Source organism: Gobius niger (genome assembly GCF_951799975.1).
Source record: "Gobius niger genome assembly, chromosome: 3".
Classification (NCBI taxonomy): Eukaryota; Metazoa; Chordata; class Actinopteri; order Gobiiformes; family Gobiidae; genus Gobius; species Gobius niger.
This window is the reverse complement of record NC_136854.1, coordinates 19,371,318-19,399,299: the sequence shown is the minus strand read 5'-3', so window position 1 is coordinate 19,399,299 and position 27,982 is coordinate 19,371,318. Positions and strand designations below refer to the sequence as shown.

General features: G+C 40.2%; 3 protein-coding genes across 3 annotated transcripts; 1 reads left to right on the top strand and 2 right to left on the bottom strand.

The window, feature by feature from the left end:
• Window positions 1-3,546: 3,546 nt before the first annotated feature.
• On the bottom strand, window positions 3,547-8,593 carry LOC306961201 (polyunsaturated fatty acid lipoxygenase ALOX15B-like). The gene is made up of 14 exons (XM_079553841.1): window positions 8,428-8,593; window positions 8,169-8,364; window positions 7,888-7,969; window positions 7,414-7,536; window positions 7,242-7,345; window positions 6,656-6,822; window positions 5,813-5,956; window positions 5,518-5,721; window positions 5,319-5,405; window positions 4,627-4,796; window positions 4,282-4,403; window positions 4,106-4,206; window positions 3,807-3,977; window positions 3,547-3,733 (listed from the first exon to the last, which is right to left on the bottom strand). The coding sequence occupies exons 1-14, from the start codon at window positions 8,563-8,565 to the stop codon at window positions 3,548-3,550; spliced, it is 1,995 nt and encodes a 664-aa protein (XP_079409967.1). The 5' UTR covers window positions 8,566-8,593; the 3' UTR covers window position 3,547.
• Window positions 8,594-9,516: 923 nt separating this feature from the next.
• Window positions 9,517-20,732, bottom strand: tbck (TBC1 domain containing kinase). The gene is made up of 25 exons (XM_079553839.1): window positions 20,511-20,732; window positions 20,320-20,392; window positions 19,578-19,692; window positions 19,435-19,508; window positions 19,002-19,143; window positions 18,842-18,902; window positions 18,700-18,761; window positions 18,561-18,622; window positions 17,457-17,605; window positions 17,220-17,358; window positions 17,047-17,146; window positions 16,315-16,364; window positions 16,111-16,240; window positions 15,706-15,804; window positions 15,565-15,627; window positions 15,362-15,488; window positions 14,941-14,991; window positions 14,773-14,856; window positions 14,616-14,701; window positions 13,054-13,090; window positions 12,767-12,928; window positions 12,520-12,689; window positions 11,239-11,402; window positions 10,382-10,541; window positions 9,517-9,783 (listed from the first exon to the last, which is right to left on the bottom strand). The coding sequence occupies exons 1-25, from the start codon at window positions 20,701-20,703 to the stop codon at window positions 9,673-9,675; spliced, it is 2,664 nt and encodes an 887-aa protein (XP_079409965.1). The 5' UTR covers window positions 20,704-20,732; the 3' UTR covers window positions 9,517-9,672.
• A 569-nt stretch (window positions 20,733-21,301) lies between these two features.
• Window positions 21,302-27,748, top strand: aimp1a (aminoacyl tRNA synthetase complex interacting multifunctional protein 1a). The gene is made up of 7 exons (XM_079553870.1): window positions 21,302-21,456; window positions 22,915-23,045; window positions 23,223-23,336; window positions 24,225-24,386; window positions 25,426-25,628; window positions 26,453-26,621; window positions 27,495-27,748. Coding segments are annotated over exons 1-7 (948 nt in total). The 5' UTR covers window positions 21,302-21,454; the 3' UTR covers window positions 27,662-27,748.
• The last annotated feature ends 234 nt before the right edge of the window (window positions 27,749-27,982 follow it).

Below are 27,982 nucleotides of genomic sequence, written 5' to 3'. Positions count from 1 at the left end.
TAAAGAAATGGCCAATGGCTCTGCTACACTGCTATGAATGTGGTGAACAGTATTTGTTCTCTCATGCACAATGGCGGGCAACAATGTTGGCAAGTAAGAGAGAGCAGAGACAAAATAAGTATAACTGCATTTAGTAACAGATTTTGTGTCAAATGTAGAGGACTGTGTGGCGGTTAGAGCAATCCCCAGACCAATAAGTGCATACTGTCAATGCTTCCTTCCACAGAAAACTTCATCCATTTCTGAGTAAGATTATGCAAAGTAAAGGGTAATTGGTGCTTTTGTCAGTTAATTCAGAGCAACTGTGACTGTAAAGTATAGGTAGCTTAACACCAGGTGAATGAATAATCAAACTGTAAAGTGACTTTGAGCCCCTGAAAAATGCATAATTTATTATTATTATTATTAATGAAGTTTAAGTGGTGGGTCTGGAAGACACCTGCAGCACTCCATTCATCGTCATCTAATCATCTCTTTATCCCCAGCCTCGGCAGCCAATCACTGCTGCAGCATGCCTCCTCTCCAGCCAATCACCGCCCAGGATTCCTGTCCTTCTTTGACTCAGCCGTTTCCAGCTGACCTCACCTCTGCTCTGCTCATCGAGGCTCGTGGTCTCCTGCTCGCCCAGGCTCAGCCTCTGCCACAGTGTCCCGACTGCTCCATTCATTCATCGTGCTCATGTTTTTACGTACTATTAATTCACTGTCTCCCTCCGGATTCTGGGCGCCAAACATGGATCCAGGTAAATGGTAAAAGGCCTTCATCAGGCCAAAGAGCTGGGATTCAAACCTCCGACCTTCCGATCATAAGACCCGCTCTACCAACTGCACCACTGTTGCATCTTGTCCAATAAAGCTGATCGCCTCTTCATTTCTGTGTGTCTTAGGATGAATTACTACTATTATTCTTATCATTATTAACACTGTGTATTTTCTAAGCCGGTTAACTAAGAGCTAAATTCAGGGAGCCACTGGCTGTTCATTGGACTTCCCTGTGTCAACCAGGGATGTGGCTGAAATTACAGCAAGTCTCGGCCTCAATTTGAGCAGAAGCGCAGCGCTACACACACAAGCAGCCAGATTGAATTAGAGGAGGTGGAAATGCCCAGCCCTGCAGAGCAGATGTGACCAAATTGAAAATGGACACAATTAAACTTGTGGCTACGTGCAATTTTGTCCATGACTTGGGGCGGAAGCACGAGCAATGAGCAATACACTGCAATAACAGAGGCACTTCTCATGGAAGTTTACATTGCAGCAGGTAAGCATTGCAATTTTTTGTGTGTTGATCTTATTAAGTTCATTTGAAATATGAGGATGTTACTAATGTTGATAGTGTGAGAAAGCCTTTTTTGTCAATGACGTATTTACAGCTTATACTTTGTGATTCTCTTGACAGACAGCGAGCCTTTAACCTTGTCACAGCTGAAGGGTTGATGTTAGAGAGCAATGAGAGGAGCCTGGCGGAGAATAGCCATAATGTGGACCAATATACGCTCCTTTGACATTATTCTTTATAAATCCCCAGCAGTGGACTACAGGGACCCTGATACTAATTACGTCAGTTGTAGTACTGTATGTATTAGCTGTGTGTAGTATAAATCTGTTGTTGATGCTCACAGAAAGATAAATGACTGGATGGAGGTGATTCATATCTACATATTTATCAGTATTTAGTGTTTGATGTCATCAGCTATAACTGTCAAAATGTTATCATTTTCATCTTTGAAAAAAATGTTGTCCAACATTAAAACATCCGGAGGAGCTGGAGGAAGAGTCTGGCGTGAGGTAAGTCTCTGAGTTCCTGCTTACACTGCTCCTGCCACCTGGTCTCAGATAAACACAAGAAGATGGATGGTTGTTGTCAATCATATCTTAGAGATGAATTAAAAATATGAAGAAACTGCTCAAGGTGCTATGAATGACAATATCTCCACCTAGTGACTACCCTGTGTGGTACAATTTACAACAAGGTGAGGCAGTGAGACATATTCTAAGCCTTTATTAGTGTGTACTAGTGAACGACAATGAGCCAAACCTGACGATTTGAATCACATATTCCATTAGTCTGATTAACATTAACACAGAGTTTAGTTGAAGTTTTATTGTTTTTTTAAAAACTATTTTTACAGTGAAATTGAAACATATTTCCTCCCCCACAACCATTTAATCAATACAGCAAGTCAAAGGCAGGCACATGGCTAGTGGATCATGAGGTCAGGCTGATCATAGACATATAAGACAATAAAACAATCATCATTGTGCCGTCAAAGCTACCAACTATATAAAAAAATCAGAATACAGTGCTTCTCTGTGATGTCCCTAAGTATGTCCATCGTCCCGTTGTAGTAGTAGTAGTAGTGGTGGGAACAGACTCCATTTTTTAAGTTTAATGTCCTGGGAGACTGTCAGAGAGATCTCTGATGGTGATCATACACCTACAGTATTTACCAGAAGCTCAACACTTTACAATAGAATGGAATATATGAGTGGTTGTAAAATCCATTAGTTACTATTGTAAAGACTCCAAAAATAAGACTTTGTCTGTTAATTTGAAGAGTAACGAACATTATGTAGTTCACCTGCTGGCTATCAAATATTGTGTAGCCAGGAGGTGAGTGCACAGCTGGTGTGCTTTGAGCTGGTGTTCATTAAAATCTGCACTTGGTCTTAGCCAACCAGTCATACTGTGAAGAGTGAAGATGGGGTTATTCTCAGCTGGAGTCTGTTTGAGCTGTGGAAAACACTATCCACAACATATCATTAATAAAATAAAATAAAACAGGTTCAATGTGCAACAAACCAAGCAAAGGATGTGCCGTTAGATTAGATAATGCAACAGGCGTTGTACATGAGAGTAGTAAGCATAGAGATTGTGGCATATTCCACATGTTTCTGTGTCATCCTCAAAAGTGAAATAAACAAACAACGCCACCAGTTTCAACTGCTGTTTATCCAGTTCAACCAACATGAGATCCCCATTTTGAACATGTAAGTGTAAAAGTCGATTCCTGGAATAATGACACATTATAAGGTTTGATTTGTGATTAAATATCATACGTGCCCCTCTACTGAGAAGACACTGAGCCACATTCCACTGCTTTAACCTTCTCGACCCACCAGTTTGATTAAGATAGTAAACACTTTTACTATGTCAGTCTGCATTTTCAACTGAGAAAAAAATGATGACTGAATAAAGTATGTAAAATGGATGTACAAGAAGAATAGGGGTTTAAAGAAGAGGGGATTTATTTTTATTTTTTAAAGCCCGTAATGAAAGAACTAAAAGAATCCTTCACATTATTTTTCTTTCTTTGATCCACCTTTTACTTTAAGCATGTGGTACTGATTTACACAGCTCACCACATACAGTATCATTATACATATTTTCACAATAATGAGTGCTGGATTAGCTAGAGCATGTGCAAGAAAACCAAACATAAACAAAAGCATGACATTTTTTCTGCAGTCTTAGCAAATTAAGTGGAATCATTTATATTTAAATAAAAAAGACATTATAGGGTGAAATGCAAACCAATGCTTAGTATTCAGAGTGAGATACTGTTCTCCACTCTTTTGGGATCTAAATATGGGTATGCTAGCCTAATTTCTGAGCTCTTGTTTCTTTGGCCAATAGTCTCATGTAAGTCTTCGAGCTCTCTCTGGAATTCCTTGATAGCATTTAATGGAGCATCTTCACAGAAGTGTTCATTTGGATACTGGCCCAGGGCGACCTGAAAGGACAAGGTGATGTACAAACGTTAGAATGCAGGCGTATAATAAGAACAAGAGGAGTCGCAAACCTACAAAGTCTGATGACTGTTTGCTGAGTAAATACAAAACTGCCATTCCATGCACAGTAACATTGACATCGGGAAGTGTCTTCAGCAGGGTTTCTTCAGTCGCTGTGCCCTTCCTGGTTGGAGGAGGTTGTTGTAAGGAAATAGGAATGTTGGGCATCCAGCCGCCATAGTCAAACTAAAATGAAGTAAAAGGCTGTTAAATATGCATAATTGTCTTCATATTAAATCTAATCTAGACGCAAGATCATCCGATTCCCAAAATGTAAAGTTCAGTCAAATGGTCGCAAAGTAATCAGTCCTTACCTGTGCATTGCTGACTGCCGCATGTTGACATGAACAGGTGAATATGACCATGGTGACAAACTTGACCAATTCATCCTTCTTGACAAAGCGTTGAGGGAATCCTAGTGAAGAATGAACAGTATTTCAAAGATGAGAGGACAATTTAATAGCATATGTTGTCATCCCATTGAACTAACCCATGCCCACTTGGGAGAGAAGCCCATGTTCACAGATGTCCTGGATCCAGTTCTGCAGTTCCGTGTCTTGTTGAACGTCATCGTCATTGTTATAGTAACAGCTCAGCACTCCATTAACAAACCTTCAAAGACACAGTCAAGCACTCTTTTTCACTATAAAATTGCGCTTAACATAAAAAAAAAAAAAAACTAGGTACTTAATACTGTTGTGTTCTGGAGCACACTCGAACCAAATTCCAAATTCAAAGTGAAAACTTGTTTTAGAAAACGCAAAGGCTTGTGTGCGGCCTTTACGCACAGTTTAAGGTCATGCTGGAGTTTTTGGAGCCTGAATAACACTCATACCTGTGTATGATGTCCCAAAGCTTGAGTCCATCGTCTCTGTAGTAGTAGTTAGGCACAGACTCCACTCCTCTGTCTCTAATGTCCTCTGGGAGACAGAGGGCGCTGTAGGTCAGAGAGGACAGAGACCTCTGCATGATGGTGAACATACCCTCTCCACCAGAGGATGAGTACTACAAAAGTTTGCATTAAGACATTAAATGGTACGATGTTAAAGTGGACATATCATGCATAGGGCCTAAAAACAGACTTAAAAACATTATTTTGGGTGCCTCGGTATGGTGAAGACTTTGACTGGGGCTCCTCCTGCAGGCAGCTGTAAGAACAACTTAGAAAAAACAAACTTTTAATTTCTATTTACGGTGTGGTTTACAGTTTCAGCGCGGCATGATGAACACAGAACCAATATGATGTTGGGCTTTAATAATGTGGAGGACAGTTTTGGGGTTTAAGTGACACAATTGTACCCAGGAAGTAGAGAACGAAGTTCTGACACCGTAGAAAAAGAAACAGCTAAATTAAACAGCTTTGCTCGAGAATTATTAAAAACTATGTGAATGTAGTGAAACTCTACTCCAGGTTTGTCTTTGATGATGGAACAACGTTATAACATAGTTTACAGCTGACTGAAAAAAGTAGATTTTGCATGACATGTCCATGTTAAAGTACTTATTTTGTCACATTTAAAAATGTACCTTGGTAAAAACTCCGTCTGGGGATATCAATGTTTGTCTGGCCATCAAGTTGATTTGTAGAGTGTATCGAGTGTGTGGAATAAGTAGCTAGAGAAAAATAGAATTTATTATAACCAAGCAACAGAACAGCATGTGTTCTTGTTGTTGCTTCTTCATGAATAAAAATACTGTGTATTACTCTTCAACAAAACAATGTTACCTTGAATAGAGGGTGCACTTTTGGGACGTTCCTCAGTAAAGATACAGTGAAGACTTCACCAAGCAGGTGAGTGCGCAGTAGATGAACATTCAGCTCATGTTCATTAAAATCTGCACTTCTCACAAAGGTCTTGGCCAACAACCAGTCATACTTAGCATCAGTGGGAAAAAAGATGGGGTTGTCCTCAGCTGGAGTCTGTTTGAGCTACAAATATAGTTTATTTTAATTTAACAATGTCATTTGAAATGAATGTATATAGAAGAACACATTGTGCAGATATATGAATCCTTTATACCTGAATGGCTATTGGTTTCAGCTCATCCTCAGGGGTTTTGTGAAGGAGGACAAGAGGAGCTGCCAGGTACTGCCTTTTGTCATTGATGACATTGGTCCTCACTCCGTCCAAATTCTTGTAGTCACATAGGAAAATATTTCCTTTCTGCAAATGTAAAGTAAATGTGTGAAATGAAATTATTCAAGACTTACCATATGTCAATGCTTGTGATAGCCTACTGTGTATGTGTGATCGCATAAGATTCCCAAGGGGTTCATTTAATCACAACTGCGCATCTATTATATGGAAGTGACAGACTGGTTGAACTGTAAACTTGAAATGAAATTTAGACTAGAAGAACTACAAATTGTTTACGTGAGAATAAACGTTGCCCTTGTGTTTCAGTTTCACTGACTTGATCTTTATCCAGTTATCTATACACTGCAAAAAGTGAATATCAAGCATTGGCTTACATGACTTGAATTGAGGAAATGTTTCTTGTTTTGAGTGGTTTTCACTCATTTAGACACTTTTCCTGATCGGACCAAGTTTACTTTGCTTGTTTGAGGACATTTCAGACCAGTTATAAGGTAAATCTCGCTTGAAATAAGAAAGTAAAATTGCCAATGAGATCAGACCAATTTTCTTACCCCATTGGCAAAGAAAATGACCTGAAATAAGGACAAAATGTATCGAAACGAGTCGGAAACATCTCAGAACAAGTGAAATAATCTGGGACAAATGCCAAAGAACTTCTTAACTAGTCAAAACAACACACATTTGGATTATTGAACTCAAATTGAGATGTTTATCTGATCTAGTTATTTACTTTTTGTATTCAGAGTATGTGAAGCACACGCCTACCTTCATCTCATTCACCAGACTTGCACCACCATGGAGGAAGACCATTTCATCAGTGACAGGGAAGTTGCAAGGAAGAGAAGTGCAGCATCGAATCAACACTGGATTAACTCCATTCAGAAACTGGTATCCAAAGAAGGCGTCCTCCTCCCAGTGCTGCTGTACGTAGCCTGGAAGATCATTTACTGCCATTAGTTACTACTTATACAATACATGCAGACTTGTTTTGGTTATGCTTGTTCATCTGCCCTGCCTTTGGTTGAAAATATAATAAAAAGTCTTTATGCTAATACATTAGTCCACTTTAATACGCCTTGGTTTACATTGTATTGTTAATTTACTTCACACTTTGCGGTGAAGCACTGGGACGGCCGCAAGGAAGCATAAGTATTAGAATTTAATAGCTTTGTTGCTTATACACCCTTTGAGTCAACGGCTGTATATATCTACTACAGACTGTGCTCTAAGATAATAACATGCAGTGAGAACATTATGCCATTTTTTTAACGCACTGTACAGTAAGAACAGTTCAAACAGTATACTTTTACTGAGGATTTGTTGTAACACCTGTGGAGTGACAGATTGATACCTGATGCAGGAGATTTGTGACCACGAAATATCTTATATATTTCCTCAAAACTTGGCCAATTCACTTTGCAATCCTCCAAATACGTCAGCTTGATTTCTGCAAGGCTGAAAAGACAGTAGATGTCATTGGTTCATTATGTAAAAAATAAAATAAAAAACACACAGCGACTCACCCTGCGGCAGCAGTTAAATCAAACTGCATAGCCTTTGTGAAGGAGAATCGAACTTCACAGGGCAGTGAGCAGGCATCGTCCGCTTTCATGCAGAGAGGCAAGCCTTCTTTGTACACTTCCCAACTGCAACATTTATCAGCAAAACAGATGATGACGGCTGGCACTTTGAGTTAATAAAGCATTAACTCAAAGTGCTGCAGAGTACAAAGACCATAGCCTCTTTTCTTTAAGTGGCACAGTTTCAAGGAGAGATGTGGCCAGGATTTTAGAAATATGCCAGAAACAATAGTGTGTTCACTATTTGCCAAGAGGGCAGTGTTCCTGTTTTATAGAATTACTATTAGGTTTGTTATTTTTCTACTTTTACATCTTCGTTATTTTACTTCATAGAAAAAATGACCAGTGCTTAAGAGTCAAATATGTTAAAGAGGCAGAATAAAGCAGTAGCTCCCAGTGATGCTGAGCGTTACTTACCAGTATATCTTTTTCCTCGCTCTTAACTCAGTCTCTCGTGTGTATTTAGCCAGGAGATGGTGGTCATCAACATCCTTCAAACCTTCAAAAACAGACAGTGAGGAGAAGGTACATTTCATACAAATTCATACAAATAATACCCCGAGTTTAATTTAATATAATGTTATTTTGTAGTACTGTTTGTGTTTCTCTCACTTAAAGACACACCGCGGATCATTCCAGTGTGTTTTCAACAATAAAAACAGCTGTTGCTTAAAAATGTTTCTCCTCTTGTCACGTACCTGTCCCCTCTCTGAAGCGGTGAATGTCATCATCCTCTATCCATGTGTAGACAGGAAATGTGTACGTTTTCCCCTCTGGGCACGTCACTTGCACTTTACGCACAAACCAGGGGTCTTGGGGAAAGTCCTGCTTCTCAAGCTCAACCAGCACCAGCTTTCCAATGGAACTCGGACAGGTCAGAGTGAATGTGAGCTCCTGAAGGCAGAAACGGTTAGGGAAAATTGAGATGTAGAGTTCACAAACAGAAATGAGCCTTACCTTTCCGTGGAGGAAGGACAAGAGTCCGCCAATCCTGGTATGCTTCGTCTCTCCGTCTTCACCCACAATTCGGACGGAGATATGGCTCCAGGTGGTGTTGAATGTAAATATTTTTCCTTTGTACACTTTATTCTCCATTTTAAATAAACAAACAAGAGAGTGAATGTTAACTTTTCAACTGAAATGTGGAAAATATCATCCAATGCATAAATTGTGTTAAAATATAAATAAAATATATATATAAAGAGAGAGAGAACAAACAAAAATGTGACTCTGAAATGCTCATTTTCAATTGACTTTATGCTGTTGTAGGTGTGTCCAAAATCCAACAAAAAATCCCTCCTCCAAAAATTGTGAAAGAAATGCAGCTACATATTTCTTAATCTTTCCTTAGTTTTAGAGGACATGCACTTCACACATACAAGTCCTGCATTGCTCTGCACATTTCCGATCAAAATCTGACAAAAAACTGCGCCCTTCCTTGAGATACAGGAATAGTCTTTCACTGACCGACTTTGAATGTTGCAAAATGTGACACGGAACCAGAACTGAAACCGTAATTTATTTGTAAACGTACATTGTTGCTTGACTGTACGATCACTGTGGTGAAGTGGGTCCGGAGTTTAGTCTTGTTATTTACTTCTTGTTTCCTGAGGTGATGTTGGTTTTCTTAGGAAACTCTGTACTGTACAAGCTATTCGAGTGTTTCTTTTTCTTTCAGTTTTAAGAATAAAAACTAATAATATATTTCATTATTTGGCCTACGTTTTTGTGAAGAGGTTATGTTATTGTCATCCCACTGAGAAATGTGTCTCGGCAGTGAATAAAATCATAAAAAACAAATTGATATGGAAGTGGACATTCGGACCAAACTTGTACTTTATCTGATTGAGTAACACATCCACAGCTCTAAATCAATATATTAAAAAAAAACATGCATGTCCTGCCACTCTAGTGTAGGTTCTCACACTTTGCATTTTCACATTAAAAGCCTGCTATCCACTCCATCAGCCTCCATATTTACAGTATACAGGCTATAACACTGCCTTAAGCAGCTATCAGAAACTGCAATAAAACATGGTCAAACAACTGGTATTTATTATTAGAAAATGTACAGAAATGGAAAGTTATTATTGGAATACAATTATTTACACATCTTCCGCTTCAGTGTGCTATAGTTTGACACATTTTAAGTAATTCAGTCAAACCCTACAGAACTTTTCCAACAGAATCTACAAACATGATTCAGATCTGAGGGGAAGGAACAGTGAGCAGTCCGGTGGGCTTCAACTTGTTAATCCCTCCATCCAGGATACAGACGCGAGGAAAGTTCACTTTGACCAGGTGGGCTGCGAACTGGAGAGAAACAACAGATATTTGTAACTGCAGTTATATTTTCTAATCTAGACAAGTAAAACATTCAAAGTAAAACAAAGTAAAAAATTCCTTCTCATGTTGTTTATTATTTTTCATATTTTGTGGGCCAGTTTGCTATCTTGTCATACAAAAGAATGTGTGTAAACTTCGTACATGAATGCATATCAATACATTTAAAAATGTATGAATGAACTTGTATCTGTAAAATGTCAATTTTCACCTTGTTTTTCGGGTTAAAGGCTCAATAAGGACGCATTCACACTTAATACACAGAATGGTGGATTTCCTGTTAAAGGTGCTTGCAATACTGTCTTTAAAATTAAATGTTGTGGCCAGAGAGTGAGAAATGGCCGATGACATTACAACATAGTTTCCGTATAAATCAATAGATGCAAGTTGTTTTAGTAAAATAACAAATAGATTATTCAGTAGATTGGATGATGTCTTTGTTTTCAGGGGGAGAAACTAAAAAAATATGTGGTTTGTAATTAATAAATCCGTATTGTTGTTTTTTGGCACATATGTTTGTACTGCAGTACGTAATACTGTACACAAAAGATCGGAAATGTCTTCTCACCATAGTTGCACTCTTTATGGCGTGACTGATGACCACAATCACTCGCCCCCTATAGTTCTGCAGCACTCCTGACGTGGGACACTGCACCAGCTCCCCGTCCGGACTAAACACTGAGCTGAAAGGGACATTAATGCTGCCTGAAATGTGGCCTCTGCTGAAACTGCACACATTGGGGTTAAGGGCGAACAACTGGAAAAGAGATACTCTCCACAGACAATATAGATCAATTCACAACTTATTTGCGGTCAGATTCAATATTCTACCATTATAAGTGATTAGTATATTGAACATTCTAACATTTATACACTATTTCACTGATTTTCCCTTTCATTTTCATCTCAAGGACTGTGGCCCATTTAGGGAAGCAAGGACTTACTATTAAGCAACGCCAGTCTAGTGATAGACCAAAAAGACTCTTTAGGCCTCAGACTTCTTACCTCTTTTCCCGTTTCTCTCTGATCATCAGTAAATCATCTGACGAAACTGTGCACTATGTCATGCCACTGCTGAGAAATAGGCCCATGTGACAAGAAAAATGTGTCCTCCTCATTTGACCCATAGTTCACTGCTGCCAGGATAACCTGTCCGGGGCAGGGGGCGCCCGCAATGTAGCACCCAGACACATTTCTCCCATGACCATCAACTATGGGCCCACCCCTAAAAGAGTATAAAATAAAAATGACTGTAAATACGTGTAACATACTTTGGTTATGATGTTCCAAATGGTCAGATGATGTACATTTGAGGTGTGACTGAGCACTGAACTCATAACTGAACTTATTCCCCAACTGTCACATGGTGTTCAGCGCATTAGAGACATGGGTTACATCATGATTTGACATCAGTAGCAAGGATACTCCTCCACACTGCGGATGTCCACAGAGATGATTTTGGGTTTGCCCGTCTTTGTCCTCTTGGTGGGTGCGGCCACTGACAGCTCACACAGTTCAATCAGGTCCTCCGCAGAGATTCTGGGAGACACTTCAGCTTTCAGCTCGCTCAGGGACAGGGGCTCTCGACACTGCAGCACACACAACAGTAAATTGCATACAATATAACGGCAAGGCATGTTTATTTATACCCTGCATTTTGTACCCAAGGCAACTCAATGCGCCTAGAAAGCTAGTATAATGAAAATCAGCTTTTGGAATGATCAAAGGCTGCCTCATCGCAAATTTCTTTTGAAATATAGTGTGTTGTCTGCTATTTAGACTATACATGAATTTGATCAATCATCAACACATATAGAGCTTGGTTGTTCAGTACCACAGCTTTATTGGTGCACATTGATGTTAGTGTAGCTGAGCAGCCTTGCCGTTTGACTTATTCCATCTAGAGTAGGACAATTTGCTACTGCTCCATAGAGATTTAGTTTCCCTCCAGCTGTTAGGACCACACAGCGCAGGGGTGCAGGCTATGGAGACATGTCGAACCCAGCGTTCCTATTTATTAGTTTAACACATTGTTACTGTGCTTGTGTTTTTGTAGGAGGAGGGCGTTGGGCTGCTCTAAAAATCTTTTTTTGGTACTGGATGTAACTGGATTTGGAAGTAATCTGCTGGTGCCTCCTCTTGTACAGAAGAAAAGGAGGAGTCATCCATTCAGAGAAATGTATGACTCTGTCACTGTTAGTTTCACCCTGAAATCCATTCTCTATAGAGCAATATCAGACTCAGTACAATACATGGGCCAGATCATGCAACTAGCCAGGCTACCATCCACGCAGCATTTACTAAATAACTCTATAAAATAATACTCACACCGTTTTAAAGGCCCCTAGGCCCCTACACAATGGAGATCATATTTTTCACTCAAACTTGACTGTAAATACTGTTTAAGTGGCGCTAGCCCACAGTTAGCTTTGCCCATTAGCCCGTTAGCTTCTTCTTTGTGATTCCATTAGTGTGTATTGGTGACTCCGACCCGAAGGCAGCGAAGTTGCAATTGTCGTTTTCTGGCCAGAGACACCATGAGGAGGTGAAAGAAACCCCAATCATTCCATTAACACTTGTATTACCCCCAGGGTGACTACGAAAAGGATTTACTAAGGTAAACAAGTTACCAACTGGAAAATATAATATTGCACACGGGGAAAATATCAGAGTATTTAGTACAGCAATATTTGCTATTACACCTACCAATTCAGTCTTAGTCAAGTCTTGGTATTCAGAGAAGTAGGACGCAGTTTTCCCAAAGCCGTTATCACCTGCGGGTTTGGGCGGCTGAGCGTGCTGTCTGTATGTGGCACTTTTAGGAGTCCAACAGAAGAGACTGATGGACTCGCGGACACACCTCTCGATGTCGATTTCTATGTCACAAAAATGACATTGCCACAACATTATCACCTCGCCACTCCTGAGAAGGAGGCGCAATTTTGTTCATTACCCGGCAGGTCCGAGAACAGTAGGATGCACTCATTAAAGCCATTAGCCAAGAGGCGGTCTCGTAGCTGCTGCAGGATGGCCACACCAATACAGAAGGGGAATGAGGAGTTGCCCAGGAGCAGAGTGTCCCACAGGTGAAAGATCTTGTGCAGCGGAAATACATCTAGATAGAGAGAAGAGGGAACGCAAGTTGTGTAAATTATATGCAACGGTCTAAAATCGCTAGATACTGTAGAAACATATAACTGCAATTAATTGTGGTGTAAATGTTCTGATGTTGATACTTACGTGTGAACATGGTCAGGAACCAGGGAATGGCATAAAGCTGTGAAGAGTGATAAGAATAGTAAAGATGTTATCTACTATAGAGAGTAATACAGCAACAACACTGTGAAGACTAGACAACGCGATGCAATTCAAAAGTTATTTAAGGCCAGATTCTGCTGGTTAGAACTGCCAGACTCATTGGATAGTCCCTATAGCCACCAGTGAAGAGACACAATTCAACTCAATTTGCGCAGCAGCACAGAGCGACAGGCAGATTGGATTAGTGGAAAGTGGAAATGCCCAGCCCCGCAGAGCCGATGCGATTAGATTGAGGAAGCGGTGAACACAATTAAACCCAGGGCAGCTTGCAATATATTTATGTTTGTTGTACACTTACGTATTTGCAGTATTTGTATTTGCAGTTTTATAACAAAACCATTGAATTGTCAGTTTCTATTGGAACTTGGCAAACTGTGTTATGTGTGTAATATATAGTGATGATCCATAATATTTTTGGGCAGTCAGCTCTCAGTGGTTTCAGCGGCAGCCGTTACCAGTTATCACGTTGCAACGGGCATTTCTTCCGGGGCTACCACACAATTCAATGATCATGTGATACTCATCTGACATTTGACACATTTGGCTTGTTAAGTTGCGACTTTATTTAACCAGGCTTGGGACCGACACAGATAGAGTTGGCATGTAACCAGATGTGGCAAGATGAGCCTAATAACTATGAAGGAAAAGAAAGAAATCCAAGGCACTCTTCCTGGATCAAAAGTATAAAAAACCCTTTTAAGATTTTGTTAATGTAATATAATACATACATTGTAATATAAATGGAGAATTTGATGCTGGAAAGTGCCTTGTTTTTTCTTTTATATCTTTGTTTCCTGAAAAAAAACTTCACTTCGATATTTGATTTTTTCACTACCTTTTTTCCACTCCTTACCAACTTTTATATACAGAACAAAGCACAGTTTTTTTTCCTATAGATTGGCAGTGATGTTAACTACCATATTACCCGGACTATAATTCACACATTTTTCATAGTTTGGCTGTTTATTTTTAAATATCAAAATATACAATTTTAGATGTTTGTTATTCACACTACTACAACCACTAGAATACGCTCTAGGCTTGTGTACCAGTATCTGCTACTCCTGTACCACTGATGATTTAAAAAACGGTAATCGAACAGCAGAAAGTTTGGAATGAGTGAGAAACTTGTGAGGGACTGGCGAAAAGCGAAGGTTATTCTTACTGCAATGAAGAAAACAAAAAAAGCTAATCGCGCGCTAAAAGTTAGATGGCCACAGCGAGAGGAACGAGTTTGCAAATGAGAGCTTGAACAATGTGCTGCCGGGAGAGGCCTGTCAATGGTGCAGTTACGCCTCCATGCCCAGGTAGTTGCCAAGGCTGGTGCGACTTATACTCCGGATCGAGTTATATATGTTTTTTTCCCTTCTTCAAAATGCACTGGTTTCACAGCTTCTAGCAAACGGATAAATAACACAACAGCAGAAAAGCACACAAAGATGAAAGTATTTTCCCTGTGGGCATGCATTCTTTTGTTCACTTACGTCGGGGATGAACCCGATCTCATTCAGATGGTTGCTGAGTTCAGGGTCGTGGAAGGCTATCATCTGAGAGAAGACAGTCAAGTACTCTGTAAGAATAAACAAACAATTAGAGCTGCCATTGTGCGGCCCACAACTGCACACAACTTTTTTCTGTTACCTTGGATGACGTGAGAGTTGTCCTTCAAGAAGAAATTGTACAAATATTTGGGGATGAAGGCAGACATGCACGCGTACGCCAGTGCTGTAGGGAGAGTTTGAACAGTCAAAGAAAATCTTGTTATCAGAGAGAAGCAGAAACGTGAGAAAAATACTACTGAATACACACCTTCATTGTTAAAATTCAGGTAAAGGAATGGGGCACAGAGTGAATCTAGACCTGAAAAAGAAATCCATTTTAGTCTCTATACTTGTAACAAATGTTCTACAATAATTTGATCTTCCACTTAAACAAGACAAAAACATTTTTTTCCCAGAAGCTTTTAGATTTGAGTAAAGTGTTGAGTGTTGATATAAGAAGCAAAATCACAATAATATTGACATGATGAAATCTGCAAAGTCACACACAAGATCCTACAAAACTGCAATGATTCAACAAAAAATTACTTTTTATCTATGGCTGTCAATCGAAATCCCAACTGGTGTAGCACTGCCGCCACCTAGTGTCTAAACCCAGTACTCACACCCACAACTGTAGAGTAGAGACCTGACAAACGCCCCAGAGGAGAGACAGTAAAACCCCTACTGACCCTGCCAGTACACCAGGTCAGGATGCGAGACCACCCAGGCTTTGAGCACCCGCCTGAACTTGATGTGGCCCTGAGGGGAAGACAGCAGCTCGTCGTACTGGTGGCAGCGTGGGATGTCGACCTCGATCTGGACAAAAATGCAAGGGGTAAATAATTAAAATTCCATAGGCTTAATAGAGTGTCAATCTGCATTTTAAAGTTACCTGTCTGTCCGTTGGAATGGGCGTGTCTTTGTCAATGCTCTCATATTTGGCCTGAATGTCGCCCTGTTTAAGAAGGATTAATTAGTAGCTTGATCAAATAGTTATTACACAGGCGTTTTTAGCGCCCAATGTGTTGTTTACCTCGATGCCAAGCAGGGCAGCCCACGCAAGACCCCGGACAAGGGGCGGGATGTCCACTCTGGCCTCTTTCCACACCAAATTCTTCTTATAAGGGTAGGCCTGTAAAGCATGAGATTTCAATTGGTTAAAATTGAAGAATGTAGACATAGCTGTAGTGACATTATCCAAGATTTTCCCGGGAAGAATAAAATTAACACTTGAGGATTTACCACTGACCTTTTGAGGACATCAGAAGGAATGCCCAGATATTCAGGTATTACCAGTAAATGTATTTTTTCTTTTGCAAATTTATGACATAACCCATCTTTATTCCCCCCATCTATTTAATAATGTTTCTCAAGTTGTGACACAGGAACCATCGGTGATACGCATGGCAGGCCAAAGTTGCATGATGCATGTTCAGACCTGGAGCAGCCGGTCGAAAAGGATGATTCGGAGGAGCTGGTATTCTGTGTCTCTCTCGCGGATGATGAGTGGCAGTGTGACAGAGGAGGAGAGCTCGTTGCTGCTGTTGGACTGAGGTAGACTCGACTGCCTGCGTGCGTGCACAAAAGACACAATGTAGTAAATATAACAATGGCATCCTGCAATGAGGAGGAAACTACTTACTCATCTTCAAGTAGAGGATAATACGCTTCTCCAGCGACATCCTTCAATCTCTGTTGAAAGATATCTGTTTCATTTATTTAAATCAACATTTACACACAGTTTACCATTTTATCAAGCTGGTGTTACATCTTTCTGTTGCTCATAACATTGTGCCATTAAATAAATGTTCAAAAATAGTGTTGCGAAGGGTGTTGTTTTCACTCATGTTAACTTGTTTGTTCATGATAGTAAATAGACTGATAGATTTCTAGCTTGGACGACGTTACCAACTCTTATCTCGATCTAGTCCATAACGTTGGAAGATTTTACTACAATGTGGATGACTGAGAAAACATCACAAAACATCATGTTAGCAAAATAACTCAAATTAATTAGGGAATTTGATAAACTTAAGTAAGTAAATTATCTATTTCTCCTTTGCCACTTTTAGGCCAACATTGTAAACTCACAAATGTAAATATAGCACAAATATAGTGTTTTATCCTTTACTAACACAGATGTAAAAGCGTAAATCAGCTGGAGCAGACTGTATTAATATAAGCTGGTCTGCCTTGGTTGATTCACTAGCAAAGCTGATATATAGATATCGATATTACTTATAATTGTCTATTATTATGTTGAAGGATGAAGGATGTGCGGGGGGGAATGTGAGAGCTAGGCAATAACGCTTTAAATGGGCTGTCATTTTTATTTTATTTTTCAACTTAACTAAGATGGGTGGGGGAGTCTTACATTTCTGAGTTGGCACAATGACAGTGTGACTGTTGTGTCGTCCAGCAAAAAGCTGCGGTCTCTCGCTTGTCCAAATATCTCACCATCCTCCAAGACGAAACTTAACACGGAATGAAATCAGACAGTCAGCATCACGCTCAACAACAGCGATAAGTTCATAGAGTATCACGTACTTCGGCAGTGTACAGATTGGAGGCTTGGACTGTATAATGCCCTTATTGGTCAGTTCCTTCTCTAGGTCTCCTCCTGCCAAGCACCACAGATGGTAAACTTCATCGATGGCTCTTTCCGACAGGTAGTCTTCATCATCATCTACAAATGCGCACACAAACGAAGCACGATTATAAGAACATTTGGACTACTCATGTTTTGGCATGGGAAGAAAGTTGCCGTTAGACAAAAGGTCAGACCTTTGCAAAGCTCGTTGATGTCTTCTGGGAGTTCTAAGTGAGCGCAGCGCAGAGAGGAGGAAAACAAACTCACAGGCTTCTGAAAGGGCGAGTAGAGAAAGGAGATTCCAGAGAAAACAGGGTCTCTCAGCAACTCAGCAGGGGTTGGCCTAGAGAAGAGCAAGACCCATATGTTATTTATGATATTTTTAGATGCTCCTTAAAAAATATGTCTAATATACCGTATTTTCCGTACTTTAAGTCGTACTTGTTTTAATAGTTTGGCCCAGAGTGCAACTTTTACTCACGTGCGACTTATGTATCAAAATATACAATTTTACATGTTTGTTTATCACTGAAGACTTAAAAAACGGTAATCGAGCAGCAGAAAGAAAGTTTAGAGTGAGCGAGAAACTGGCGAAAAGCAGAGGTCACTCTTACGGCAGTGAAGAAAACAAAAAAAGCTACTCGCAGGCTAAAAGCTAGGTGGCCACAACTAGAGGAACGAGTTCGCAAATGAGAGCTTGAACAATGTGCTGCCGGGAGAGGCTTGTCAATGGTGCAGTTTACACCTCCATGCCCAGGTGGTTGCCAAGGCTGGTGCGACTTATACTCCAGAGCGACTTATATATGTTTCTTGCATTTTTTGGCTGGTGCGATTTATACTCCGGAGCGACTTATAGTCTGGAAAATACGGTCCCCCATTTACAGTTATAATACAATAGAAGGAAATAACATGGTAAATTTGGATATGGGGGAATAATACAGACGCATTTCCATATTATTGCCATGAAAAACATTCTATATTTAGAGTTAGGGTTGGGTTTATGATTAATTATAATATTCTGTTATAAATTAGGAGACAGCCTTGTATATGAGTACCATAACTATTATGCAATTTTCATCCTATACCCATGTGCCTTAAAGTCCTACGATACTGAATAAAATATCAACTTAGGAGCTTTACTGAAGTCTGTCTCCTTTTTCAGTCATATTGAAACCTTATGCAACATGCAGTCTGGTAAACCTTATAACATTTAAAATATTCCTGCATCTGGAAGAAGAAGACAAAGTGAAGTATGAATTTCATTTCACGGGTGACTAAGTAACACTGAGCACATTTACCTTTTGGATGGAAGAAAGGTCAGGCATTTCCTTAATAACTCCTGGACATTTTCAGGCTGGTCCTGTCAATAAAATATGGTTTGCATTGAATAAATACTACATTTGTCTTACGATTATGAAAAGAAAGACTTAAAAATACCTTAATCTGATCAAGGCAACCGTGTTCCTCAGCAAGGACAGTAACAATGTCATCCATGCAACCTGTGAAAAGGAACACAACTCGATCATCGTTTTACGCCATTTTAGACACTACTTGTAAAGATTGCATTCATTTCACTCACCCAAGGTCAAAATGAACTTAAGTCGCTCACTTATTTCAATATTGTGCAGCAGTCGCCTTCCCTGTCATAGGACATTTGAAAGGAAGTTACAAGAAAACATGCAATCGAAGTAGACCATCATGTTGTGGACATAATCGTACTTATTGTTTGGATTGCTTACAGCGCATAGTTCAAAAAGTAAAATCCCAAGTGACCACACATCCGATTTGGGACCGGAAGGTGGAGGCGTGTCTTCGTGGGAACGGTCGCTAGGGTGAAATGAACCCTGAGCGATGACCTCTGGAGCAAGGTATGACGGGTACCTGATGAATAAACAAAGATGACACATAATAAGATGACATCACGAATACAAAAGTCTAAAATTATAAAGTTCAACAACAATCACAAATGTTAGTTTGTTTTGATCTTAGTGTTACCAGATAGATGATGAAAAGCCTTTTGGATACAGAAAAAAGTTATAATATCCCTTAACCTGATATCTATGAAGAGAAATTAACTACAATGCATTCATTTTATGGTCTGTTGGTATTTTATGATCAGTAACAAAAAACATGCGTGAATGGGAATTAAACTCTAGAGAGGAATCAGTTTACCCGATGGGGAAATCCACATCCGCTCCATGATCAGTCATGTGATAGAGCCCAAACTTCGCAAGCTTGACGTTGCCCTAAAAAGACAGCACGAATACAAAGATTGACATTTCTCTATGTGTGTGTTGTGAAGAAGATAGATGTACCTTGCAGTCCAGGAGCACGTTGTGTCCACTGAGGGCTCTGTGCACCATGCCATGTTTGTTTATGAACTCCAGGCCTTCAAGGACTTCATACGCAACCTGCAGCACCTTCTGTGCGCTAAGGAAAAAACAATGAACAGAGAGTTCATTATAGAGTCTGGGATTGAATGTCATAAATTGTATGTCTGTTAACTGCGGGTCACTACTGGTAAATAACCCACTATAGTGTCACAATGCTTTTATGTGAACTATTCCCCCAGTATTTTACATTTTATAATCTCCATTGGATTATTATTATTATTATGGAAGGCATCAGAAATCAAGCTCTACTCCACTTCCCCAAACCATACTTTTATGTTACTCTAAACAGGTGGTTCTCAACCTTTTGGAGCCGCGACGCGACCCCCTTTATAACAGTTAAAGGGGTTTGTGACCCCCCGCCCAGGTCACACCGAATGAAATCGGAACATTCGCCTGCACAATTTTTAAAAAACAAAGGAAAAAACAAATGGCTAAAAAAAAATTCATCAATGAACATATAATGGCACTCTGGTAAAATAGCACACACATGCGACAATGAAATATTATAATATACGCAAAAAAAAGTATGTATATTTTATCTACATGATCTGGCGACCCCCCAAATTTGTCTCGTGACCCTCTTGGGGGTCCCGACCCCCAGGTTGAGAACCACTGCTCTAAACCATTACAACCTATTAAATTTATTATGCTTGTAGCTTATTACCTTGCAGTTTTCCCTTGCTTTTGATAATCTCTCAAGCTGCTTTCATAATGCTCGCCAACCACTATTAGTCGCTCTGTTGAGGAAGAAGAAATCACAAAGCTAAAACATTTAACACTAACAAATTGGCACTAAACCTACCCATCAGTTTATACCTACTGCAATCTAATAGATGACATCTGACCATTGCTCACCATGTTTTCCTCTGGAGATGTCCACATACTGACACAGCCTGGGGTGTGTGATGGTCTTGAGGATCTGAAAGCGTCCCAGGATTTTGATAGAGTTGGGAGTGAGGGGCAGACCGTTGCTTCCACAGACATCATGGGGTAGGGCTGAGGCGAAGAAGGTGAAAGCCCCCAGCTGCGCATCCTTGAGAGGCCGCATTCTACTTTCAACCCTCTAGTGTAAACAAGGATGCACTGTGTGAAGAGCGCTAGCTTTTAACATGTTTCATTGAATGATTACATCAATATGTTTTGCTACAGATTAATGTACATTTCGTTACACATGAATGAACATTTTAACAGGGCTTTGGGTATTATGGAGATGAGCATAACAGCGATGCACAACACACAAATAAATAAGCAAAAATAATTAGCCGTTGCATTTATGGTGTAATACACACGTGCAAATTTACTCACGGTTAAAACGAAGACTTTAGGGACATCTTAAATGGGTTTTATGGAAGTATACATTTTTTATTTCCTCTGTCTGTGATGCGCTCGGAACAGCTGAGTGAACGTGACCAGTGACGTAAATATCAAGCGACAAAAGAAAGAAAAAAAGACCTGAAGGTAACCACTCTGCTGAACAACTCTCACCGTTTCAGATAACTGCGCATTCAATTTGTATATTTTTGTTTTGGCGGATTTGTGAAATAAGAAAAAATAGAAACAATTGTAGACAGGCAATTGCAAGTACAGCTAACACACGCAGTGATGGCTGATCAATAAGTAACATGGATACTCACGCTAGCCGAGAGCTGCGCAGAGCAACAACATCCATAGTAGTTGTACATCTGCAGTAAGGGGCCTGTTTCTGCAGCGTTTTTGCTGTCTGTTCACTGCCGGGTTAGTGTGAAGCAGCTGTCAGGTCCCTGTGAGGGGTTAAAGCGTGCGAGGTTGGTGCTGTGTCCATGTAAGTTGAACATTTTTGTGAATTCTGTTTGCATTTTAGCTCAACGAGCCACATTAACATCCTGGGAAAAACATTACACGAGCCGTGATCCCATTTTAATTAAAACGTGATAGACTATTGACTATTTTACAGAGTCCTTTATAGATGGACCTGAGAACTAGCATTAGTGTGAGTTAACTTTCTATTTAGGAGACTGTGAATGATGCAATGTGTTGCAAACCAATGCACATCAAAATGCACATTTTCTCTCGTTTTATGGTCAAATTTTAATATGTGTTGAGTATTGCAACTCAACATTACTTTCATCCATCATACAGTGCTAGCACTGTTAGAGGATTGCTGTTGCTTTGTTCAAAAATATGGTCCTAAACTCCTATAGTCCTAAACCACATCCATGTCTTAAACAAGTCCAGTGTTAGTGCCATGAAATTAAACATTTTGATTGCTTTGCAGAATGCAAATGAAGACATTTCAGCATGTAATTAAAATAAACTAAAATAATGTAACTTGGCTCTTAAATCTGGAACTGTTCTACATAGTGCATGTACATTTTAACATTAGACAATTTTCATACATTTACTCTGCTTCACTAGTTCTCAATATCATGGCTATTTTAAGCAAGGGCCAGGACGTGGGCTTGTAATTGGATGCCCTTTAATTATTGTGTGTTGCTGACAACTGTTTTCTGATACACTGCCAATGTATTTGTCAGTTTAGTTCAGGAGTGTCTTATTACCCCATCCACTTATTTATTGTGTACTACCACATTTGCCTGTGAAATCTAAAACCAATGACGTGATTATGTTCAAATTCTTGTGTGGATAATACTGACCGTGCATTTCCAAAGCGCATCCAATCCAAACTTGATAGTCCTTTATGTGGGTTGTGTTATTACTCCTTCATTCGTGCTGCTTAAATCTACTGACTTTCTTAGAAAACAAAGCTTTGATCCTTGATTCAATCAAGTGCAGGGCTTTTGTGTTTCTAATTTCCTCGTTCACCACGTTTTGTTTTCATCTGAGGCCAGCTGTTGTTTTCTTGTGGCTCTTAGCAGCTTGTTGAAGTCTTTTTATCCTCTATTCCTTAGCCTTGTAAATACCTTATTCATTTCTAGTGGCAGTTTGGCTAAACTCCGTTTAAGTCGTTTTCTTTGTATTTTTCTATATCATCCCACTGACAAACTGTGTGAATATTATTTACATACATTACTTCAAGTCATGTGTAGTCCTCAAATGGATTATAATGTTGTAAAGTTGCCAATTGCATCACTGTCTTATTGTTAAGACCTGACAGTGAAAATAACTGAGTTTAGTTTTTGTTGAGACTGACAAAGGACAACATCAGCCTGCGCTCTTCTCCAGGGTATGTTTTGTGGCTTGGATGAAACTCTGAAACTCATTTATTTGCTCACGTATTGCCTGGATATGTTGTTTAGAATTTGGTTCCTTTTTTTTGTAGGTTTTTGGCTCGCACACTGGTCAGGATGTCGGGGCACAATCCATTGTTGAGACTGGAGCAGAGAGCGGCAGAGGCGGACCAGATCATCGAGTACCTTAAACAGCAAGTCCAGCTGCTAAAGGAGAAAACCAGTAAGATGATGAAATTTAAGATATAATGTAAACCACTTGGGCTGCACAATATGAGGTGCAATTACAATATCCAATAACTGTCTTGAATAAAGTGATAATTATATTAGTTTTACTATTTTAACACATGTATTTTTATTCGAAAAAATTGGTTCCATGCTGTATATCCTGTGTTTTCAGTGGTCCAGGCCAGTGCCAGGGAAGAAAAGAAACTGATGGTGGAGAACGCCAGACTAAAGAGTGAGATTGAACAACTTAAGAAAACTCTACTAGAAAAAGAGAAGAAGAAGGGAGGTATGTTGGGCTTTTGTCTTTGCTAATAAGTTTGCCTTAGTGTTGGTGTTATTTTTTTTACATATTTATTTGGTACTAATCATAAAGTCAAACACCATTCCTTCTAATGAAAGCTCTTCTTTTCATGCAAGTTTCAGGGACTACACGCCTGTTTCGGAAAATGTGCAATGTTTGCTTTAAGGCTTCTTTTTTTTCTCTTCTATTTCGTTCACTATTTGAGAAGGAGTGCTTTAAGGCATGTCAAGATCTAAAATAGAATAAGAATAATAGGCACTGTTAAAATATTCTACAACCATCACCTCATCTCCAGCTTTACTTTATATATTTATCTTGGCCAATCAAGTGCTCTAAAATAAAAAATCAAGTTACTTTATTTCCAACATGTATAAACACATGACTGCACAAATGTTCAAAGCTGCGTGATGTCCTGATGTTCAGGTGAAAAACATATTGACATAAACTATGCCAAGCAAATTTCAAGAGTTAAAAATGTGTTTGCCTGTAATTCCTATGTAAACCGGAAACATCTCTATCCTTCTTCTGAACATAGAATTAAGGTGATTAAAAAGCATTCCTGCGACCGCAGTGTGCCTGCAGACCTGTGTTTGTCAGACTGAGCTGCTCCTCTGTGTACTGCTCAAACTGCAGGCGCCTCAAATGAATGGTTACTTCTTTTTAGCAGCGCAATGTTTTTTACTCCATGGCTCAGTTTCCTACTTTCCATCCGCTCTGACATTGTGATTTTCAGCCCTGTTTGCATCAGGAGTGCTGTTTGTAAATAAAACTTCTTCAGTATAATTTTTGTTTTGTTTTGATGCAATAACCTCTCTGCAAATAGATGCACCTTTTTTATTATGATATTGTCTGTCTGTCTGGCTCCATGTGCAGTGCTGGACGTCCCAATGTCATCAGGTGCGAACAGTGTGGAGTGCAGTTCAAAACCCACACCCCCCTCAAACTCTGAGCCTGCCAACCCTGCCTCTCCCACTGCCCCAGCCCAGAGCCCCGCTCCCAAAGATGAGGGCAAGAAGAAGAAGCCAGAGAAAAAAGGTAAGAATTGGAGATGTTATCCATTCAGCTTGTAATGGCTCAACAAGGTACTTGGACATCTTAAACTCAAAGCTTAAACAAAGTCATCTGTCTGATCTCTAACTCCCAAATGCTGAGGGTAGGAACAGATTTGCCAGTAATAAATCACTCATCGTCTGTTTCACTGTTGGTTAATATGGAAACTGAAGTGTTCTTTGTCCTCATGTCTATAATCAAGAGTGAAGAGGCTTCGTGTGTGTGACCAATTCATGTTTGTGTTGAGTACGTTTTCCAGATGTCACAGTCTATTCCTCCTCCACATTTGATATAGTTCAATTTCCACCTCGTCATTTCTTGTTAGCTACAAAGCTCGTGTAATCTCAATGGAGATGTGCAAATGTGATTTTGTTGTGCTGTCATCATAGTGCAGCACACAATCAAAGGGCACAGTTGGAATCGATTTAGCGCAGAGGCTGATTAAAGACTGGCTGATCACTTGATCAGTGCTGTCCACTGTAGAGACTGAATCTAAATGGAGGTATTTTAATGGAGAAGAACAGCCTGCTATTCTGTTATGTCACTGGAGCATGGAGCACTTGGCCCACGTGTCCCCTGGTTTTGTCATTTACCCTCAGTTTGCACCTCATGTCTTTTCTTTGCTTGAATATATTTATTGATGAGATGAAACACATGCCCGCCTGAGGCATTCTATTGGTGGCTTTTGTTTTCTTTTATGGCAGGAAATTAAAGTGAATTCCACATGGATACCAAGTGGTGTTTGATCTCTGACTTATTGTTCATAATTTTGCTTGGGAACATACCACTTGAAAAGTGCTTCTACACAAACATTTCCTGTAATAATGTGCACATTTACTGACTGACCATGAAAGCTGTCTCAAACACGAGTCACTGCTGTTTGACTTTCCACGCTGGAAACTCGGCTCCTTTACTCTCATATCAGCTCTAATTCTTGCTGAGTATTTTCAGTTGTATGAAATCTGAGCTTGAGTCTTTGAACCTATAGTTTGCATAACAGTATTTCTTGACTTTGCTGTCACAGAGAAGGCTGAGAAGAAGCAGCCTGTCCCGAGCCAAGATGAAGCCAAAGTGGATGTGTCCCGACTGGACCTGCGCATTGGACGCATCGTCTCGGCAGAGAAGCACCCGGACGCTGACAGCCTGTATGTGGAGCAGGTGGACATAGGAGAGGCCGCTCCCAGGACTGTGGTCAGCGGCCTGGTCAAGCACATACCTCTTGACCAGGTACTTGCGTTCAATCATGTTATCTGTAATATCATACTGTAATATTGTAGAGTCATCCAGCCACTCGGATAACTGTAAATGTACACTTAAATATTCTGTTATTTTTACGTCCAGTAAACCTCTTTGTTTCCTGGGCCCATACTATGAAGCTGGTTGAACTTATCCTGGATAGGTTTCCTTTATTTTGGCGTAGTCTAACATAGACATTAGGGTCTCTGGACAAGCCATACTGCGAAGCACGTTAGCCATTGGCTCTGGGTTTCTCCGTTCATGTGGGATTGTTGGAGTTGATGCTAAGGGCCCAATCACAGGCCGCATCACCAGAGAGTGCATGGATTTTGATATTTAGATAAATGGACTAACTCATGGCGAATATTTCACACACATTTTAATGTTCAAATTTGTTACAAGTTTATCACTCATAAAAGTTGCAACACGATGTCAGTTCTCCTGCTTCCACCTTCTTCCTCTGGGCAGAGTCCGCGCTCGGGTTTGGCAAAGAGCTGCTGGATTCTCTCTTTTGATTGGTCAACAAACAATCTTCTTATCTTATACGGGAACTTGCCCTGGTCTAGAGTAGGGTATTTGATTCTCTCTTCTGATTGGGTAACAAACAATCTTCTTATCTTATACGGGAACTTGCCCTGGTCCAGAGTAGGGTATTTGCATGTTAAAATATAGAACTAGCCCAATAGAAAGTGACCCAGCTTAAGAGTGCCATTAAAGCCTCTAATCCAGCTTCATAGTGTAGGCCCTGGTTTAAAAGATTTAGTGTGATTTCATGTTCTGTGAAATCATTAGTTTTTATTCTTTACCCCCTACAGATGCAGAACCGCATGGCAGTGCTCCTGTGTAACCTGAAGCCGGCCAAGATGAGAGGAGTGGTGTCCCAGGCCATGGTGATGTGCGCCAGCTCCCCAGACAAAGTGGAAATCCTGGACCCTCCGAGTGGAGCCGTACCCGGAGACAGAGTGACTTTCCAGGGTTTCGCAGGTATATGAAACGGGACACTGGAGACAAACCCAAGTATTTCTGCACGCTGTGTTATTCCAGCCAACTTTCCACAGAATGTCCCTGTTTTTAGCAAATGAAGGGTGTCGTTGCGTATTCAGGCCAGAAACAGTGCAGCTGTGAGTTTGTCTACAGATACAACTCCCCTTGATTTGGTTTATTGGTTAAGGACTCACGCAGGTTTGAAATTACAGAGGAAAAGGAAAGCTTTACTTATGCACAAATTATGTTTGAACACTGGGTTTTGTATATTAAATTTGTTGATTAAATTACGGGCAGTTCACAGTGAGTGCACGCAACTGTCCGTGATTCCTCTTTCTTACGGGCCCAGGACTCGTGCATGAACTCAATGCTCACAAGTTGCTCATCAAACCCTCCTCAGATCTTTTGCCGGACACTTTGGAAAATGAAACACATTTGCGTCCTCACGCCTCTGGACAGTTGTGAAATTGACGCTTGCGAGATTCGCGCCAGTATCAGCCATTCAGCCAACCATCAAAATCCAAATAAAAAGGCCAGACTTGTAACACCCCATGCATTAATAGTTTTTGATCGCAGCAGGGTCATGTGGGAGAAATAACATTGTATTTGGCTTGACACATTACGTCCAAAATCTCTTACTCATATTCACATCATTTGTATTGGCCGTATTGTTGACGAGAGCTCGAGAGTTCACCTAAAATATTCAGTGAAGGGAGGCCATCCATCACAATGACTGAATATGTTTAAAAGGACGACTCAGGTGAAATCAGGACGTGGTGCTATATTCTGTTTGATCAGTGTTGGATCGATGCGTGATAGACGAGCACTGAACAGACCAGATGCCAACGCACTAAACAGACCTGTTGTTTTCAGGTGAGCCCGACAAAGAGCTGAACCCCAAGAAGAAGGTCTGGGAGCAGGTCCAGCCCGACTTGCTCACGGACGCACAGTGCGTTGCAACCTACAAAGGAGCCGCCTTTGAAGTGGCCGGCAAAGGAGTGTGCAAGGCCCAGACCATGAGCAAGAGTGGGATCAAATGAGATGCTGCGTTAACTGGGCTTCCTCCCTCAGAAGAAGATGATGATGATGGTGTATAGAAAATGTTTTAAAGATCAATAAATGAGATTGAAAAAGTTTGTTTGGTATGAAAGCATTTGTTGATTTATATTTATGGCTGAACGCTTCCATTTGTGCCATTGTTTGATGTTTTGAATCTGGATTGCCCCATTAAGTGGTGGTTCTTTTGACGTTTTATTGTTTTGCACAGGGAAGTTATTCTTTTCATTTGAAGTTGCGTAAAAAAAACAGTAGCTTAAAACAAAAATGAGATAGGGTCTAGGCTTGAGTTGCAATTTCGTGCA